This window comes from Trachypithecus francoisi, unplaced genomic scaffold (genome assembly GCF_009764315.1).
Source record: "Trachypithecus francoisi isolate TF-2019V2 unplaced genomic scaffold, Tfra_2.0 Lachesis_group10, whole genome shotgun sequence".
Lineage (NCBI taxonomy): Eukaryota > Metazoa > Chordata > Mammalia > Primates > Cercopithecidae > Trachypithecus > Trachypithecus francoisi.
In genome coordinates, this window is record NW_022681455.1 from 115,157,196 (window position 1) to 115,178,664 (window position 21,469).

The 21,469-nt window shown below is 43.1% G+C and overlaps 1 protein-coding gene across 2 annotated transcripts in view; it reads right to left on the minus strand.

The window, feature by feature from the left end:
* Positions 1-21,469, minus strand: part of RFWD3 (ring finger and WD repeat domain 3) — a 44,613-nt gene that overhangs the window by 5,257 nt on the left and 17,887 nt on the right. For both annotated transcript variants that reach the window (XM_033219004.1, XM_033219005.1), the window contains 8 exons: positions 20,898-20,968; positions 15,916-16,110; positions 15,737-15,828; positions 10,375-10,489; positions 8,899-9,130; positions 4,930-5,080; positions 2,941-3,117; positions 602-816 (listed from right to left, as the gene is read on the minus strand). In XM_033219004.1, coding sequence (XP_033074895.1) covers positions 602-816; positions 2,941-3,117; positions 4,930-5,080; positions 8,899-9,130; positions 10,375-10,489; positions 15,737-15,828; positions 15,916-16,110; positions 20,898-20,968 — 1,248 coding nt within the window. The remainder of the gene's footprint in view (positions 1-601; positions 817-2,940; positions 3,118-4,929; positions 5,081-8,898; positions 9,131-10,374; positions 10,490-15,736; positions 15,829-15,915; positions 16,111-20,897; positions 20,969-21,469) is intronic.

Genomic DNA, 21,469 nt, shown 5'->3' on the forward strand with positions numbered 1-21,469 from the left:
CATCAGTACAGTTTACCAGGAATTTCGATTCATGACGCTTTGCCTAGAAAGAACCTGTGAATGAAGCACAGTCTGCTGTTACGGGTTCCACCTCTGATTCCAGAGGCAAAGATGTTCAGCTGGCTAGGCCCACACAACCATTGTTGTCCATTTCCCCTTATTTACCTTTGTCGGCCCAAATAAGGAGGAAAAGACAATATGCCAGCCGGGGTACTATGTGGCTGCCCTAATCTGGACCTTTCTCTCAGGGGAAGTGAGAGGCAGGCAGAAGATATGAAAGTGATCTCAAGATGGCTCAACGACCTAGAGCCGGCCCCCTCATTCCACTACTGTTCTAAGTTGTAGGGACTCCTAAGTGGCTAATTCGCTTCCAGGAGTACCTGGCAGAATATGCTCCAGTCCTCGCATGTAAGGAGCAGGGAGGCAGGCTCTGTGGGGGAGCCTGAAGCCACCATCCTCCCTGTAGAAGCAAGAGCTACAACGTATCTTGTTAGTCTGTGAGCAGTACCACAGCCACCCAAAGGGTAGGATCGAAATCTCCTTCCCTCTTCTCTACCACTGTGCTCCCAAATAAACCATGGGAGACCCCAGTACTACTCACCAGGCCTGTAGGTCACAAGACAGTGCCGGGAGCTGTTCTCTGTCTGAAAGTCTATGCAGCCCCCTGGCTCCAAGGGCAGCACATGAGGCCAATGAGAAAAGTCCATTTTCTGTTCCCAGAATGAAGCATCCTCCAAAGTTCCAGCCAGCACCCCACCATATGGAAATGCAGCTGAGGCAGCTCTGGGCATGTATGACAAGGAGACCAGTGGGCATCTGAAAGGAAAGTAAGGAAACTGTACCTCACATTCCAAAACTCAGACAGCTCCAAACCCCACTACCAGGAACCCTCAAGCACATTCCCACCTCTACAGAGGTTAAACACCTTTAGTCAGAGGTTAAACACCTCTACAGAGGTTAAACACCTGTAGAAACAAAAGGATATCATATAATACTCTGAAACTAATTTCAGGGGAGATACCAGATGCTCTAAAAGAAAAGGAAAAAAAGAACTAGGAAATTTAAGGGATACAAAATCACAATTACTAGGAAGCTTGATGACGTGAAGCTTCTCCAAATGGGTTTAGCCACATGAGAAAAGTCAGGAAAGAAACAAAACTTATATACATAACAAAATAAAGATCCCAAGTTGTAGATGACAGACCCCACAATTAAAATACAGCTAAAAGCAGCTACATTTTAATTCAGAAACAGGACTGTTTTAGATTGTCTAAATTTCCTTCTGCAAGCATATGACCAGGACTATGCGCCAAGAATTCTCTCAGAAATATCATCCCTCAGACTGTGTTCCTATGAACTCATTTCTGCTGTGAACTCGTTCATGCCAAAGTTGCCAAAGTCTACGTGCCTGTTTTACTTCATTTTCCCTGTCACAATAAAGGTAATCAAGGTAAACACAAATAAAAATGAACAATACATACAAGTATTTTTTTCTTGCTATTTTAAAATTTGCCATGTTTGGCTGGGCATGGTGGGTCACGCCTGTAATCCCAGCACTTTGGGAAGCCGAGGTGGGAGAATCACTTGAGGTCACAGGTTTGAAACCAGCCTGGCCAACATAGTGAAACCCCATCTCTACTAAAAATACAAAAGTTAGTCAGGTGTGGTAGCGCATGGAGGTAGTCCCAGCTACTCGGGAGGTGGAGGATGCAGTGAGCCAAGACTGTGCCACTCCACTATAGCCTGGGTGAGAGTGGGACACCGTCTTAAAAAAAATAAAACAAAAAATCACCACCACCACCACCACCACCACCAAAACAAAAACAAAAACAACAAAAAAAACCTTGCCGTATTTTACTGTCTATTTGGGCCTAGGTTTCAGTAAATAATTACTACTTTAGTGATATCTTTATGTTTGGCTCTCCTTGCTCTTTTTTAATATATCCAATTGGAAACATAAATTATCTGTTAAGATACTTTTCATTTTGGTCAGGTCACAGACCCTACTCCCCTTCTGAGAACTTTATACATACAGGGCAGCTCAACACATTCTAAAACAGAGTAGTGCTGGTGGCCATGCATCCTCAGAACTTGGGCTGACTTTATAAACTTCTCAATCTCATAACTGGATTAAATGATAGATAATAATAATATAGTATCTTCAAACAAGTTGGTTTAGCTTTGGATTAGGGAAGTTTTAAATCACTTTTGATTATGCTATCCTTAACTGATCTCTTCCCATGTGCTAGACATGTGGCTATTTTTTTTGAGACGGCATCTCACTCTGTCATCCAGGTTGGAGTGCAATGGTGCGATCTCGGCTCACTGCAACCTCCACCTCCTAGGTTCAAGAGATTCTCCTGCCTCAGTCTCCTGAGTAGCTGGGATTATAAGCATGCGCCACCACGCATGCCTAATTTTTTTTTAAATTTTTAGTACAGATGGGGTTTCACCACATTGGTTAGGCTGGTCTCGAATTCCTGACCTCATGATCTGTCCGTCTCGTCTTCCCCAAGTGCTGGGATTACAGGCATGAGCCACCGTGCCCAGTGACATGTGGCTATTAAAGCAAGTCTGTATTGACCAGATTTTACAGATTAAGCTCACAATGGGCCAAGAAACACAACTAAGGTCACACAACTCCTAAGTAGTGGAGCTAGGTTCTGAACATAGATCTGACTCTGTTTTGCCATATTAGATGATTACTGACTATGAACCTGGCTATACTTGTACCAGAACTCTCCGTCATATGAAATATCATGAATACAAACTCTTGTTAATAAGAATGTTATTGATTCTGAAGTGAGATCAAGTGGATTCTGAAGTGAGATGAAGTGTAAGGATTTCTGACCAACTGTGTAACACCCTCTAAAGAGACGATTCACACAATAGTAAGCCAAGAGAAAGTTGCTACCAGGAAAAGAGTGAGTGGCTCCCTACCTGGCTTTCTGAGCTACTAACTCCTGCACGTGACTGCTTGTGTTCCGCACGTCATATACCAGAATTGAACCATTGGCCAGTCCAGCATAGATGTAGTTAGTCTCATCAAGACACCAGCAACAGCTCCAGACAGGACGTCCAGCATTGTAAGTCTGGACCACGGTATTTGTCTCCAGGCTGTGGAATTACAAAAGACTTTTACAACTGCATTAAGAAAATCGGCCGGGCTCGGTGGCTCAAGCCTGTAATCCCAGCACTTTGGGAGGCCGAGATGGGCGGATCACGAGGTCAGGAGATCGAGACCATCCTGGCTAACCCAGTGAAACCCCGTCTCTACTAAAAAATACAAAAAACTAGCCAGGCGAGGTGGCGGGCGCCTGTAGTCCCAGCTACTTGGGAGGCTGAGGCAGGAGAATGGCGTAAACCCGGGAGGCGGAGCTTGCAGTGAGCTGAGATCCGGCCACTGCACTCCAGCCCGGGCGACAGAGCAAGACTCCATCTCAAAAAAAAAAAAAAAAAAAAAAAAAAAAAAATCAAATACGTGACAAAGATGTAAAGATTATCATTTAAATGATCATTAACCCTTGAGAACACACTCATATACCCAAACTATCTGGATTTCCTATTTTTTCTAGGACCTACGCAGGTAACTCCTTTAAATTCCATAATATTTGTTTTGGGGGGTCACAGGTTTTCCTCTTGAGTTGTAAAGAAGTAAAATAATAAATTAAAGGGGCTGGGCATGGTAGCTCATGCCTGTAATCCCACACTTTGGAAGTCTGAGGCAGACAGATCACTTGAGGTCAGGAATTCGAGACCAGCCTGGCCAACATGGCGAAACCCCATCTCTACTAAAAATACAAAAATTAGCTAGGTGTGGTGGCGTGCATCTGTAATCGCAGCTACTCAGGAAGCTGAGGCAGGAGAATCACTTGAACCCGGGAGGTGGAGGGTGCAGTGAGCCGAGATTGCGCCACTACACTCCAGCCTGGGTGACAGAGCAAGACTCTCTCTCTCTCTCTCTCAAAAATAAATACGTAAATAAATAAATAAATAATAATCCAACCAACACTTTGGTATGTAACATTTTTCTACCTTATTTTTAAAACAATACTTATAAAGGCATGGAGCACACTCACATCTGGTTCACAGTACTCACAGAGCATGTGACAGATAAAACACTGTAACTAAGTAAGGGTATAAAAGAAGTCATCATGGTACCCAAGGGCAGTGAGTGCTTGGCGAACATCTCTGTTACACAGAATTGTCCAGGTAACAGACCAGGACAGGGAGAAACAGACCAGGACCAGGAGTAAACAGTACCGACCTAGTATGGCTACTCTGATGTCAGGTACCAAAGCTCCCTTCATCCTGTCATTTCACAAACTTTATTTTTAAATTTTATTTATTTATTTATGTATTTATTCATTTACTATTTTTTTTTGAGACACAGCCTTGCTCTGCCGCCCAGGCTGGAGTGCAGTAGCTTGATCTTGGCTCACTGCAACCTCTACTTCCCAGGTTCAAATGATTCTCCTGCCTCAGCCTCCCTGGTAGCTAGGATTACAGGTTTCTGACACCATGCCCAGCTAATTTTTGTATTTTTAGTAAAGACGGGTTTCACCATGTTGGCCAGGCTGGTCTCAAACCCCTGACCTTCAGATGATCCGCCTGCCTCGGCCTCCCAAAGTGCTAAGATTACAGGTGTGAGCCACCACGGCTGGCCTCCACCAACTTCAGAGTTTTATTCTCATCTCCTTAAAATATGCTTAAGACATTTTTTGTAATATATATAATTTTAAAGAAACAGGAAACACAGTTTTGTAACCTGCTGTGCCCACTTCTAAAAGCAATGTATTTTAAATGGATCTCAGAAGACACAGTCTCAGACCAAAAAAACAGAGCTAAGGTCATCGTAACACTGATAAAAATTCCATGCTACTCAACACCAAACAGCCCAGTCTCCACCTTCCTCCCCAAATCACTCACCTGGTCAGTTTAATAGTGTTGTCTAGGGAAGCAGAGAGTAGCAAGCCTCTTGAGTAACTGCTAAAAGCCAGTCCACGGATCTGTTTGCCATGCATCGGAATGTACTGACTGCTTCTCATGTTGGCAGTACTCAACATCTTAACACCAAAGCCTGCCAAAGGCAAAATGTATGAAACAGATCACTGAAAGTGAACCTAGGGCAATGCAAACTACTTTTTCAAGTAGCTCCTTTGTCCACCTTTCTTCGCCTATAACTCCTTGGGAACCAGCTGGTCAAACGACAATTCTCCAGTGTTATAATTTATTCATTTATTTTGGAGACAGGGTCTCACTGTTGCCCAGGCTAAAAAGCAGTGGCATAATCTTGGCTCACTACAACCTCTGCCTCCTGGGTTCAAGCAATTCTCCTGCCTCAGCCTCTCGAGCAGCTGGGATTACAGGCATGCGCCACCATGCCCAGGTAACTTTTGTATTTTTTGCTAGAGATGGGGTTTCACTGTATTGGCCAGGCTGGTTTCGAACTCTTGGCCTCCAAGTGATCTACTCGACTTAGCCTCCCCAAGTGCTGGGATTACAGGCATGAGCCATTGCGCCTGGCCTATGATTTATTTAAAAAAGTATAACCCGGGCCGGGCGTGGTGTCTCACCTCTGTAATCCCAAACCTTTGGGAGGCCGAGGCAGGTGGATTACCTGAGGTCAGGAATTCAAGACAAGCCTAGCCAACACAGTGAAACCCTATCTCTACTAAAAATACAAAAAATTAGCCAGGTGTGGTGGCAAGTTCCTGTAATCTCAGCTACTTGGGAGGTTGAGGCAGGACAGTCGTTTGAACCTGGGAGGCGGAGGTTGCAGTGAGTCGAGATTGCACCCTACACTCCAGCCTGGGTAACGGTAACCACAGCAAAACTCTGTCAGAGAAGGGAAGAGGAAGAGGAAGAGAGAGAAGACAGAAGAGAGGAGAGAAAAGAGAGTACAACCCACGCTTGCCTCATGACAATGAAAAGAAGGAAAAAAAAAACAAGTATAACCCATTTCAAACGTCCAGGTAAATGGATAAACAAACCTACTGTATACAGGTAGGATGGAATACTATCCATTAAAAAGGAATTAACTACTAATATATACTACAATAAAAAATCATGCAGTGAGAAAGAAGTCAGACCAAAAAATGGTTAACACTGTATGATTCCATTTATGTAAAATTCTAGAAAATGCAAACTCATCTGTAGTGACAAAAAGCAGTGACTGCTGGGGATGGGAGAGGAGGGAGGGGCAGGTGAGATTATAAAAGGCCATAGGGAAACTTTTGGGGTAATACATATGTTCATGGTCAAGCGTGGTAGTTTATGCCTGGAATCCCAGCACTCTGGGAGGCTGAGGTGGGTGGCTTGCTTGAGCTCATCAGTTCGAGACCAGCCTGGGAAATATGGTGAAACCCTGTTGCTACAAAAAATATGAGAATTAGCTGGGTATAGTGGGGCGAGCCTGTACTCCCAGTTATTCGAGAGGCTGAGGTGGAAGGATGACTTGAGCCCAGGAGGCAGAGGTTGTAATGAGCTGAGATCACACCCCTCCCTGCATTCCAGCCTGGGCAATATAACTAGATCTTGTGTCAAAAAAAAATTAAAGTTATCTTGATTGTAGTGATGGTTTCAGGGGTGTATTACCTATGTGAAAAGTAATCAAATTGTATACTTTAAATATGTACAGTTTACTGTTAATTATATTTCAATAAAGCTGTTGAGAGAGAATATTTCACTAGAACCACAGACACTCTAGATGCGGAAGGAACAGTGAACAATAGAAAATGAAAATAAATGTCAGTCAAGATATGTCAAATCTGTCTGAAATGAAATGAGACAGATGACAATTCAAGTACCCACATTCCCGAAAGGGGTAAAAATAACCAACAAAACCCAATAACCTTTTAAAACTATTTGTTACTGTGTTCTCTTACTAAGCTATAACAATTATTTTTAACTAAGTTATATATATAAACAGGGTCTCACTCTATCACCAATGCTAAGGTACAGTGGCACCATCACGGCTCACAGCAGCCTTGATCTCCTAGGCTCAAGTGATCCTCCCAACTCAGCCTCCCAAGTATCTGGGACCAGAGAGGTGTGCCACCACACCAACCTAGTTAAAAAAAAATTTTTTTTTAATAGCGATGGAGTCTCACTATGTTGCCCAGACATAGTGAGACTCACACTCCTGGGCCCAAACGATCCTCCCGCCTTGGCCTCCCAAGCTGCTGGGATTATAGGCACAAGCCACTGTGCCCAGTTGAGTTAAATTCTTTAAAAATGCGTCAAATCCTAGTTTCAAGACAGCTTCAGCTTCTCCAGGGAACCAAGTACGTAGCTTATTGCACTTTCTTCTAGCAGAATTAGGACAGCCAGAGAGGGGAAAAAAAAGGGGTGGAGGGTGGGTGCAGGTGCAGGTATAGGCTTTCTTTTTTTTTTTTTTTTTTTGAGACGGAGTCTCACTCTGTCGCCCAGGCTGGAGTGCAGTGGCCGGATCTCAGCTCACTGCAAGCTCCGCCTCCCGGGTTCACGCCATTCTCTTGCCTCAGCCTCCCTAGTAGCTGGGACTACAGGCGCCCGCCACCACGCCCGGCTAGTTTTTTCTATTTTTTTAGTAGAGACGGGGTTTCACCGTGTTAGCCAGGATGGTCTCGATCTCCTGACCTCGTGATCTGCCCGTCTCGGCCTCCCAAAGTGCTGGGATTACAGGCTTGAGCCACCGCGCCTGGCCAGGTATAGGCTTTAAATCAACAAGGTCGCTGGGCATGGTGGCTCATGCCTATAATCCCAGTACTTTGGGAGCCCGAGATGGGTGGATCACCTGAGGTCAGGAGTTTGAGACCAGCCTGACCAAAATGTTAAAACCCCATTTCAAATACAAAAATTAACTAGGCATGGTGGCATGCACCTGTAGTCTCAGCTACTCAGGAGGCTGAGGCAGGAGAATCTCTTGAACCCAGGAGGCAGAGGTTGCAGTGAGCTGAGATCACGCCACTGAATTCCAGCCTGAGCAACAGAGCGAGACTCTGTCTCAAAAAGAAAAGAAAAAAAAAAAAAACAAAAAACAAAAAACAAAAACCAAGGTAACAGAAATACACACCAAGTTAATCATTAAGGGGAACAATGACAAGTCAAATCAACACCAGCACACTATCAAGCGGACTGGAATGGACATGTTAAGAAAAAAAGAACAGAACACATTCCCAATTTGGGGAACATTAGAAAATAGTTATTTTTCCAATTTGTTGGTTCTATTTGATGACAAATCTTTTTATTAAAAACTTAGATGGGATAAAGGAACATTATAAAACTATGTTAAAGCAAAGGGGTCTTGCAGTTGGCAGAAACCTTATGCTGAAGACAGCAGAAAGAAACATCTGCAAGATTTAGAAATGATTTAATTGAGCATTTGAAAAGACTTGGTTTTCAACATTTAGAAAACCTAAAATTAAGCTTAAAAAGCACAAAATATGTTGAGAGAAAATTAATCTAGCATTAATAAAATAGTGTATTCCTTAAATTCTCTTATTTGGAAATTGTTAACTTGAACACTACTGAAAATAAGTGTTAAATTTTGTTTCACCTTGAATTACCCTTAGGGTAGTGTTTTGTCAAACATTTCCAGTCTAAAAAGAATCTGTAAGTTGAATAGGACATATATGTCCTTCTTGGACTCTATCAGTAACCTACACTTCCAAGGACCTCACCATCTGCTTTGTCATGGTTATCAGTATTTCTACCCTCTTGGTTAATAAATTTACAGAATGAAGTCAATAGACAGTAAAGACATCTTTGCTACACCCTGGGGTACTTGCATTAACAAGGAACTGATAGGGAAAGGTGATTTGGTGAGCCTTGAGTCTTGAATTTTCCAAAAGGGCAAGGAAATAAACATATGGAGTCTAATAAAGAACATGAAAGCTGAGGTTCTAGACTCTTTACCTGGAAGAAAAGAGGCCTGAGGAGAAGGCTGTGATATCACCAGGCAGCTCAGAGCATCACAGTATGCCATGATCCGGCAGTTTCCTGCCTGAGATACTGTGAAGGTCTTTTGGAAGTGGTACTTGTGCTTGTGCTGGCCCTGGCTGGAGGGTGAGCAGCTCAGGACCCATGCTTGGGAGCCCCTGGGTTGCTGTAAATTCTGATTTTGATGTGACATAAGCTTTTGCAAGTCCTAAAATGAAAAAGATTTGATAAATACAAAGCTTTTAAATTTGATATTCCCCTCAAACACAATTCCTTGATCTTATACAGAAGATTTCTTATCCATTACATGAAAATGTTAACATAAATCCTAGAGAACTGCTGAGTTTTTTTTTTTTTTTTGAGACAGAGTCTTACTCTGTCACCCAGGAGTGCAGTGGAACCATGTTGGCTCATTGCAACCTCCATCTCCTGGGTTCAAGCCCTTCTGCCTCAGCCTCCTGAGTAGCTGGGATTACAGGTGCCCACTACCATGCCCAGCTAAGTTTTTAATATTTTTAGTAGAGATGGGGCTACACCATGTTGGCCAGACTGGTCTTGAACTCCTGACCTCAGGTGATCCATCCGCCTAGGCCTCCCAAAGTTCTGGGATTACAGGCGTAAGCCACCGCACCCGGCCAGAACTGCTGATTTTTTACAGTATGTCAACAAGCAAGTGAAATAAGGAGAGCACAGAATCATAATATGAGGGTTGAAAGTCCTTAATGATGGTTTTGTTTAAAGTCATTTAAAAAAAAAAAGTCAGACAGGGTCTCACTCCATCACCCATGGCATCCAGGCTGGTGTGTAGTAGTGCGATCACAGCTCACTGTAACCTTCAAACTCCTGGTAAAGCCCTCATTTTATTGGTAGATTTACTTAAACAAGTTTGGAATTCTTGGTTGGCTATTTAATTTTTTCTAAAATTCAGATTGTAAGGCCAGGTGCGGTGCTTACGCCTGTAATCCCAGCACTTTGGGAAGCCAAGGCGGGCCGATCACCTGAGGTCAGGAGTTCGAGACTAGCCCGGCCAACATGGTGAAACCCTGTCTCTACTAAAAGTACAAAAATTAGCTGGGCATGGTGGTGGGCGCCTGTAATCCCAGCTCCTCGAAATGCTAAGACTGAGGCAGGAGAACCGCTTGAACCCAGGAGGCAGAGGTTGCAGTGAGCCAAGATCACATCACTGCACTCCAGCCTAGGCGACAGAATGAGACTCTATCTCAAAAAAATAAAAAAATAAAAATAAAATTCAGACTATAGTAGATTTCATCATAAAGTGTGTAGTAAGTTTTGAACAGATGCCCTAATCAGAAATAAAATAAGCAGTTGGTCATGTGTATTTCCTAAATAACTTGGCAAATCCTATTATTTCTGAGATGAACATAAGTAGCATTTAGATTCCTCTTCCATTCCTATTCCAAAAGTTATTTGGGTTAGAAAGGATAAACATACCTGAACACGGCTTTGAAGCCTAGTGCACTCATCAGTGAGGACCTGCAGTTGGAGTCGGCACTGTGCTGATTCTAACTCGGCCTGCCTCCTTAGCATCTGTTCCTTCAGTAGGGAACTAGAGGGGGAAAGCCAAGAACAACTGGGGATTAGGAAGGCTACAGAAGACTTCCCATCAAGATGGCAGAGTAAGTTCATGCTATGATACACATTCTTTGCTATAAATGTTATGATAGTGAATAAAATATAAAAAGAGAAAAATCTCTCCAGAGACAGATTTTGAGGTAAGCAGGGAGTGATGGTCAGGAATCTGACTACTACTACAAAATTTGACTACGACTAAAAATGCCACAGGCAAAACGAGAGAACAGAGCTAATCTAGTGTTTAGCTAAGCAAATTATACAAGATTAAACTGACATGTTAAAAAGGCCAAGGTTACTGGATTAAAAAGAAAACAGTAAGCTGTTGGTTGTTCATGAGATACTCAAATAATATAACCCAAAAAAGAATGTGAAGTTAAAAAGAGCAAAAGCAGACATCAAGCAAATGCCAAAGAAAGAAAGACCAATTAGAATTAAGGAAAAAGCATAAATAGGCATAACGAGGAACAATGTATCATAAAAGGACATATTCACCAAGAATAATAGTCATACATTTGTATGTACCTAAAAAGTCTCAAAATATGAAATGCAAAGACGGAATTCCATTCCAGTAAGATATGCAAGAAAAAGATATGAAAATTGGAAGAGATAAACCTGCCCTTATTAATTTTTACGGCAAATTTAAGAGAACCCACAAATGATTACAGTTTAGCAAAGCTGCCGGACTCAAGACCAAAAAAATTAGATCAACAGCAGTCCTCATATCAGATAACTGATTAGTAAATATAAGTTTAAAAATTTTATTCACAACAATTTTATCAGCAATCTAGAAATAGAGTCATGTGCAGCTTAATGATGTGGGCACGTTCTGAGAAATGTGTTGTTAGGCGATTTCGTCATGTGAACATTACAGAATGTACTTACAGAAACCTATACAGTATAGCCTACTACACACCTAAGCTATATACTATTGCTCCCAAGCTACAAACGTGTATAAATCTGAATACTATAGGCAACTGCAATATAATACTATAGGCAACTGAATCTGAATACTATAGGCAACTGTAATATAATGGTACTTATGTATCTAAACATAGAAAAGGTAATGTAGGCCGGGCGCGGTGGCTCAAGCCTGTAATCCCAGCACTTTGGGAGGCCGAGACGGGCGGATCACAAGGTCAGGAGATCGAGACCATTCTGGCTAACACGGTGAAACCCCGTCTCTACTAAAAAATACAAAAAACTAGCTGGGCGAGGTGGCGGGCGCCTGTAGTCCCAGCTACTCGGGAGGCTGAGGCAGCAGAATGGCGTAAACCCGGGAGGCGGAGCTTGCAGTGAGCCGAGATCCGGCCACTGCACATTCCAGCCTGGGCGACAGTCGGAGACTCCGTCTCAAAAAAAAAAAAAAAAAAAAAAAGAAAAGGTAATGTATTGAGGTAAGATTTTTTTTTTTTTTTTGCCTGAGTCTCGCTCCGTTGCCCAGGCTGGAGTGCAGTAGCGTGATCCAGGCTCACTGCTACATTTGCCCCCGGGTTCAAGAGATTCCCTTGCCTCAGTCTCCCGAGTAACTGAGAGGACAGGCACCTGCCACCATGCCCAGATAATTTTTACATTTTTAGTAGAGACAGAGTTTCACCATGTTGCCCAGGCTGTTCTCAAACTCCTGGCCTCAAGTGATCCACCTGCCTCAGCCTCCCAAAGTGCTGGGATTACAGGTGTGAGCCACCACGCCCGGCGCGCTAAGACATTTCAATGATTACAACATCACTTATGTAACAGAATTTTCAGTTCCATTGTAATTTTATGGGGCCACCATTGTATACAGAATCTGTCATTGACCCAAAGGTCATTATGCAGCATGTGACTGTAAAGTAAAAGGCTAGGTAGGACCTTTATGAAGCAAAATACACTTGTGAAAGACACAAGAAAACAGTGAATGGAAGGATATTACATCATGTTCACGACTGAAAAGACTCACTATCACAAATATGGTACTTCTCAAGTTACTCTACAATAATTTTTTAATGCAATTTCAATCAAGATCCCGAAGTTTTTTTCATGGAACTTAACAACTTAGTTTTTAAAAACTAATATGAAGAACAATGCCAAAAATAGCAAAAAACACTTTTGCAGAACAAAGTGGGGTGACATATATTAAAGCTACAATAAATTGTAACTTGGAATATTGGAGAAATAATTAACAAAAAGACCGTGGAACAAAAGAGTACAGTAGTGTCCCCTTATCTAGTTTCATTTTCCATGGTTTCCGGTATCTGTGATCATCCACAACCCACAAAACTTGAGATATGTTGAGAGATTAAGACCACATTCACATAACTTATTATAGTATATTGGTATAATTGCTTTATTTTATTATTTATTGTTGTTAATCTCTTACTGTTTCTAATTTATAAATTAACCTTTAGGTTTGTATGTATAGGAAAAAACATACTATGGTTTCAGGCATTCACTGGGGGCTCTTGGAATGTATTCCCTGTGGCTAACGGGGGACTACTGTAGCCCATTCATACATGGAAACTTAATTTTTTTTTTTTTTGAGATGAAGTCTCTCTTTGTTGCCCAGGCTGGAGTACAGTGGCGTGATCTCGGCTCACTGCAACCTGCGCCTCCTCCCGGGTTCAAGCGATTCTCCTGCCTCCGCCTCCTGAGTAGCTGGGATTACAGGTGTGTGCCACCACGCCCAGCTAATTTTTGTATTCTTAGTAGAGACAGGGTTTCACCATGTTGGTCAGGCTGGTCTCGAACTTTTGACCTCGTGATCCACCCGTCTCGGCCTCCCAAAGTACTGGGATTACAGGCGTGAGCCAATGCGCCCAGCTGGAAACTTAATTAAGGATAGAAGTAGCAATGAAAATTTGTACAGAAAAATATACTACTTGGTAAATTATGAGTCAGGTGTGGTGGCATGTGCCTGTATTTCCAGCTACATGGGATGCTGAGGTTGGGGAACTGCCTGAGCCTAGGAGTTTGACGGCACCACTGCACTCTGGCCTTTGTGACAGAGCAAGACCCTGTCTTAAAAAAAAATTCTTTTTGGCCAGGCGTGGTAGCTCACACCTGTAATCCCAGCACTTTGGGAGGCAGAGGTGGGTGGATCATGAGGTTAGGAGTTCAAGACCAGCCTGGCCAAGATGGTGAAACCGCATCTCTATTAAACATACAAAAAATTAGCCAGGCGTGGTGGCATGCCCATAGTCGTGGCTACTCATAAGGCCGAGGCAGGAGAATCACTTAAACCCAGGAGGCGGAGGTTGCAGTGAGCTGAGATTGCGCCACTGCACTCCAGCCTGGGCGACAGAGCGAGACTCTGTCTCAAAGTAAATAAATAAATAAAATTCGCAAAGGTATGAAAAAATGAGAAATCTCTCGTGTTTTTTTAAACAAGAAAAGTTTAAGTTAGAAGAATAATTTGACTATATTTAGGTAAAGTAGAAATTAAATGTGCCTCATAATAAAGCAATTCCATTGCTAGACCTGTCTCTCTGCAGCATGGCTAATGTTAACAACAAGTGGAGACAACCTAAATGTCTACCAATGTAAAATACAATCAGATAATTTTTTTTTTGAGACAGAGTTTCGCTATTGTTGCCCAAGCAGGAGTGCAATGGTGCGATCTCGGTTCACTGAAACCTCGGTCTCCTGGGTTCGAGCTATCCTCCTACCTCATTCTCCCGAGTAGCTAGGACTACAGGTGCATGCCACCATGCCCAGCTAATTTTTGTATTTTTAGTAGAAATGGGGTTTCACCATGTTGGCCAGGCTGGTCTTGAACTCCTGACCTCATGATCTGCTCACCTCAGCCCCCCAAAGTGCTGGGATTACAGGTATGAGCCACTGCGCCTGGCCTAAACAGATTAATTTTGACTAGGGAACTAGAATATTATCAAGAAATTGAAATGAAAGAAAAACGAGAGCCCCATGGATCAACTAGGATACACTCCCAAAGCATAATATTAAGCAAAAAAGCAAGCTACAGGAGAAAAAAATTATAAACTAACATTTGCATAAAGTATAAAAACTTTCTGGCCGGGTGCGGTGCCTCACGCCTATAATCTCAGCACTTTGGGAGTCTGAGGTGGGTTGATCACAAGGTCAGGAGTTACAGACCAGCCTGACCAACATGGTGACACCCCATCTCTACTAAAAATACAAAAAAAATTAGCTGGGGATTGTGGTGGACGCCTGTAATCCCAGCTACTTGGGAGACTGAGGCAGGAGAACTGCTTGAACCTGGGAGGCGAGAAGTTGCAGTGAGCCAAGATCACACCATTGCACTCTAGCCTGGGCAACAAGAGCAAAACTCCATCTCAAAACAAACAAACCAAAAACCCAAACAAAACTTTCTATATCATACTATGTATAATTTACAAATACAAATATAGCTAATCAAATACAGAATCACTCTTCGGAATGATGAACACCTAATTCATGAAAGTAGTTCTCTATGGAATTCCAGTGTACTTTTTTTTTTTTTTTTTTTTTTTTTGAGAGAGTCTTTCTCTGTCGCCCAGGCTGGAGTGCAGTGGCACAATCTCGGCTCACAGTAACCTCCGCCTCCCAGGTTCAAGCGTTTCTCGTGCCTCAGCCTCCTGAATGAAGCCTCAGCCTCCTGAATGAAGCTAAATGAAGTTTCATTCAGTAAATCTTTGTACACACTCTTCAATGCTTCTTTAGAACAAATGCCTGAACAATTATTACTAGATCAAAGGCTTTAGAGACACATTTCCAAGGATGTCTCAAAATGACTTTGCCTGTGTACATCCTAACCAGTAAAGTGTGAGAGAACCCATGTCCCTGCACCTTTCTCAATGGTGTGTATGTTCTTCAATATTTTTGAAACATATATTGAGTGGTGTTACTAGCAAATGTTTATGTGCTTCCAAAATCCTGGCAATTTTTTACATTGCACAGCATGTGCAAAGCTTCACTTATGAGTTTTCTGTACGGAGAACTGTTGTGGGGGGCTCAGGGATATGAGAAGCAAAAACGGCAACAGTTAGGTAATGTGCCAGATCCTTGTGTTTAATGCTCTATGTAAGGCCAACGATGCAGAATTCCTTAAGAAGATGATCAGACATGAATTATAAATAACAGCGTTAAAACATACTATCAATGATCCCCAGAGATCCCAAGTCACAGGTCAAGTAAAACCTCACTACGATTGACTCATACCTTGTTTTTCAAATGTGCCTACAATGAACCAAAACGGAACATTCCAGCCAGGCATACTCTCACCACCTACCTTTTCATGCGCTCCTGTTCACTAGTGTCCAAAGCTCTCAGGGTTCTGGCATAAAGGACGACAATGTCACTGTGCCTGGCTTTCTTGTTGCACTAAAGAACCCAATAGGACATAATTAGAGTGGTTTTAGGAATCTGCCTGACTTAACATGTTAATGTGTCCTTACCTATGGTCCTTACCTGGGGACATTTTCGTACTTGTCCTTTGAGCCACGTGGAAATGCAACTATACCCAAAGAGATGCCCACAGCGTAATGCTGAGAGCCGGTGGTCTCCAGCATTGGTCCACTGTTCCAGACATATTGTACAAGTGTCCCCTTCTTCCTCATCCACAGAGGCAGAAGGTAGCAGAGGCTCCGACTTCTGGGGAGATGGCTAGATGGAAACCAGAATATATTCAAATTAGAGAAAATGTAAAATCAATCTTGAAGAAGATATGCAACTAACAAGTTAACAAAAGTGGAAAAAAGAGATACAAACAATTAAAAGCCCTACAGAAAACTTGTAACACCTATGAATCACCTGTCATTCTTTCTAGGATACAATGTGGCAAAATATAAGCTATGAAAACTCTGCTACTCTTTTAATCTTGTAAAATTCTTGGATACTTTTTCCTTCACTCAAAGGAAGAAAAGCAGCTATCCATATAAAGAATAGCAGCTATAAAATATTTAGCTCATGTGTATCAGAGGAAAAAAAAAGAAACCAAAGAAAGGATACAAATGCTTACAAGAAAACACAATGGTCAATAAGTGTTTGCTTATAATTGAAGAAATGCAAATTAAAGAGACCATTTTTCATCTATTAGACTAGTATAAACTGATGTCTGATGACACCAATCACTGCTGAGGGTAAACAAGAAATGGACATGCTTATACACTGCTGCCTTACATATAAAGCGGCACAGATTTCTGGAGCAGTATGTGGCATTATCCATGAAAATTAAAACACATATATCTTTCCTTTGGCATAGCAATCTCTCTGCTAGAGGTATCTCATGGATATATAGTCATGCATTGCTTGACAACAGGAATACATTCTGAGAAATGCATCTTCAGGCGATTTTGTCATTGAATGATCCCAGAAGTACTTAAACAAACCTAGACTTGTATCAACTATTACATACTTAGGCAACAAACCTGTACAGCATGTTACTGTACCAAATACTGCAGGCAACTGTAGCACAGTGGTATCTGTGTATCTAAACATAGAAAAGGCACAATAAAAATATGGTTTTGTTTTAAAGACAGAGTCTCGTTTTGTCGCCCAGGCTGGAGTGCAGTGGTGCAAGATCGTGGCTCACTGTAACCTCTGCCTCCTGAGTTCAAGTGATTCTCTTGCCTCAGCCTCCCAAGTAGCTGGGATTACAGGCATGAACCACCACGCCTGGTTAATTTTTGTATTTTTAGTAGAGACAGGGTTTTGCCACATTGGCCAGGCTGGTCTTGAACTCCTGACCTCAAGTGATCTGACCGCCTTGGTCTCCCCCAAAGGCTGGGATTACAAGTGTGAATCACTGCACCCGGCCTGGTATTATAATCTAATGGGACAACCATCATACATGTGGTCTGTTGTTGACTGAACTATTATGCAGCCCATGATCATAGTCACAAATATTTTCTTTTTTTTTTTTTGAGACAGAGTCTCACTCTGTCGCCCAGGCTGGAGTGCAGTGGCGCAAACTCAGCTCAATGCAAGCTCTGCCTCCGGGGTTCACGCCATTCTCCTGCCTCAGCCTCCCGAGAAGCTGGGACTACAGGTGCCGGCCACTACACCTGATTTTTTGTATTTTTAGTAGAGACGGGGTTTCACAATGTTAGCCAGGATAGTCTCGATCTCCTACCTCGTGATCCACCCGCCTCAGCCCCTCAAAGTGCAGGGACTACAGGCATGAGCGACTACACGCGGTCAGTCACAATTATTTTCTAAGATAATTATATAAGATTGTTCCAAGCAGGCCAGGCGTGGTAATTCACGCCTATAGTCCCAGCTCATTGGGAGGCCAAGGCAGGAGGATTGCGTCAGCTCAGGAGTTTGGAACCAGACTGGACAACATAGCAAAACCTTGTCTCTGTTAAAAAATTTAAAAATTAGCCATGTGTGGTGGCACATGACTGTAGTCCCAAGTAGTCAGGAGGCTGAGGTAGAAGCATCACCTGAGCCAGGGATATTGAGGCTGCAGTGAGTTATGATTGTGCCACTGCACTCCAGCATGAGGGACAGAATGAGACCCTGTCTCAAAAAAGTTCAGTGTAGCATGATTTCTATCAAGAAAAAAAAGTATTATTACCCTCCAAAGTAGTTGAGACAACACAGGCATGTGCCACCATACACCAAACCATGCTTTACATGATAAGAAAAGAATTAATCCGTTGGGCGCAGTGGCTCACGCCTGTAATCCCAGCACTTTGGGAGGCCGAGGCAGGCAGATCACGAGGTCAGGAGATTGAGACCATCCAGGCCGACATGGTGAAATCCCGTTTCTACTAAAATACAAAAAATTAGCCGGGCGTGACGGTGTGTGCCTGTAGTGCCAGCTGCTCAGGAGGCTGAGGCAGGGGAATCACTTGACCTTGGGAGGCGGAGGTTGCAGTGAGTCGAGATCGCACCACTGTACTCCAGTCTGGCAACAGAGCAAGACTCCGTTCCAAAAAAAAAAGAAAAAGAAAAAATTAATTCAAAATGTATTTGTAGGACGGAATGCCATGTACCTATTAATAAGAACAAGATTAGGCCAGGCATGGTGGCTCACGCCTGTAATCCCAGCACTTTGGGAGGCCGAGGCGGGCAGATCACGAAGTCAGGAAATCGAGACCATCCTGGCTAACACTATGAAACCCCGTCTCCACTTAAAAAAATAAAAAAAATAAAAAACAAAAAATTAGCCGGGCGTGGTAGCGGGCACCTGTAGTCCCAGCTACAGGAGGCTGAGGCAAGAGAATGGCATGAACCCAGGAGGCAGAGCTTGTAGTGAGCCGAGATCATGTCACTGCAGTCCAGCCTGGGCAACAGAGCGAGACTCCGTCTCAAAAAAAGATTCAATTTTATGTACTGATAGCAGAAAGCTCTCCAAGATGTAATAAGCTAGGAAAAATGAGACAGACTCAAATAAAAACACAAAGAGCATATAGAAATATGCAAAATGTAGATAAATTATGTTTTGAGATTGGCAAAATTCACAGCAGATGTAAATAAATCATATTGAGGACAATGATGTATAGGTGTTATTTTACTTTATTTTGAGATGGAGTCTCGCTCTGTTACCCAGGCTGGAGTGCAGTGGCACGAATTCCACTCAATGCAACCTCCACCTCCCAGATTCAAGCGATTCTCCTGTCTCACCTTCCCGACTAGCTGGGACTACAGGCACATGCCCCCATATCCGGTTAATTTTTGTATTTTTAGTAGAGATGGGGTTTCATCATGTTGGCCAGACTGGTCTCAAACTCCTGTCCTCAGGTGATGCACCCACCTTGGCTTCCCACAGTGCTGGGATTACAGGTGTGCCACTGCGCCCAGCCAAGATTATTATTATTATTATTATTATTATTTTTTTTTTTTGAGACAAAATATTGCTCGGTCTCCCAAGCTGGAGCTCAGTGGCGCTATCTGGGCTCACTGCAACCTCTGCTTCCCAGGTTCAAGCGATTCTCCTATCTCAGCCTCCTGAGTAGCTGCGATTATAGGCGTGTGCCTTGACACCCAGCTAAGTTTTGTATTTTTAGTAGAGATGGGGTTTCACCATGTTGGCCAGTCTGGTCTCGAACTCCTGACCTCAGGTGATTTACCCGCCTCGGTCCCCCACAGTGCTGGGATTATAGGCATGAGCCACCGTGCCCGGCCTGTTATTTTTTTTTTTTTTTCGAGACGGAGTCTCGCTCTGTTGCCCAGGCTGGAGTGCAGTGGCCGGATCTCAGCTCACTGCAAGCTCTGCCTCCCGGGTTCACACCATTCTCCTGCCTCAGCCTCCCGAGTAGCTGGGACTACAGGCGCCCGCCACCTCGCCTGGCTAGTTTTTTGTATTTTTAGTAGAGACGGGGTTTCACCGTGTTAGCCAGGATGGTCTTGATCTCCTGACCTCGTGATCCGCCTGTCTCGGCCTCCCAAAGTGCTGGGATTACAGGCTTGAGCCACCGCGCCCGGCCTGTGCTTAATAATTTATAAAGCACATTTATGTCTGTTTTTTCAACTGGTACTTAACCTTGTTGGCTAGACAGGACAGATTATTCTCAATACTCCTCCCTACCCATTTTTAAATCTAAGAGACAGCAGTCACACAAACAATGAGGAACTGGGATAGGATCCACACCTGAACTCTTGCCTACAAAGCCTGTAAGCTTCCATGTTAACCTGCAGCACCCCCTCCCCCCACCTTTTTGGCAGAGACGAAGTTTCACCATGTTGGCCAGGCTGGTCTCAAACTCCCGACTTCAGGTGATCCGCCTGCCTCGGCCTCCCAAAGTGCTGGGATTACAGGTGTAAGCCACTGTGCCCGGCCAAAACCCCAAACCTTTTATTTAAAAGGATATTCAGAGGCCAGGCATGGTGGTTCACACCTGTAATCCCAGCACTTTGGGAGGCCGAGGTGGGTGGATCACAAGGTCAGGAGTTCAAGCCCAGTCTGGCCAGTATGGTGAAACCCCGTCTCTACTTAAAATACAAAACTTAGCTGGGCGTGGTGGTGCCTGCCTGTAGTCCCAGCTGCTCGGGAGGCTGAGGTAGGAGAATTGCTTTAACCTGGGAGGTGGAGATTGTGGTGAGCCAAGATCGCACTAATGCACTCCACCTTGGGCAACAGAGTGAGAGTCCATCTCAAAAAAAAAAAAAGGGATATTCAAGTTGGGCATGGTGGCTCATGCCTACAATCTCAATGGTTTGGGAGGCTGAGGCAGGACAATCCCTTGCGCCTAGGAGTTCAAAACCAGCTAGATAACATAGTGAGACTCTGTCTACAAAAAACAAAAAATTTAGCCGAGTGTGGTGGCATTACCTGTAGTTTCAGCTATTCAGGAGGCTGAAGTGGGAGGATCCCTTGAGTCCAGGAGTTTGAAGCTACAGTGAGTTACGATTGCACCACTGCACTCTAGCCTAGGTGAGAGTGAGACCTACTCTCTAAAAAAATAAAATAAAATAACATAAAAATAAAATGATGTTCATATTACCTGTTTGGGGAGGGTCTTGCCTCCATCGATACATGTAACTTCTTGCTCTGCTGAGACACCTGCTAGTTGCTCTGCCAAGTCATTTCCAGAAATGATAGGATAGGTAAAATACAAAGTAAGATATGTCAGGTATTAGAAGCTAGCAGGAGAGAGCCTGACTCACTCGTTTCCCATTTCTAATTGACAGTGTTCCTGCAAAAGGGATAACAATTTCCCCAGGTCCATCAGTGAATTTATTTTTAAAAATTTAGTTTGAAAATTCTCAAACATACATAAAAGTAGACAGAGAACAGTACAGTTAAGCCACAAGTACCCATCACTCAATTTAAAAAATAATCAATATTTTGCCAATCTTGTTCCACCTAAGCCCCCATTCCATTATTTTCTTTTGGTTGGAATCCTTAACAAACCTTAAGATGTCATTATACTTGCAAAAACTTCTGCAACACTGACAATAATTTTTTTTCTTTTTTTGACATGAACACTGTGTAATTATTATACCTAAGAATATTAACAATAATCCTCCAATACCACTGAATACCCAGGCATCCAGTTCATATTCAAAGTTTCTT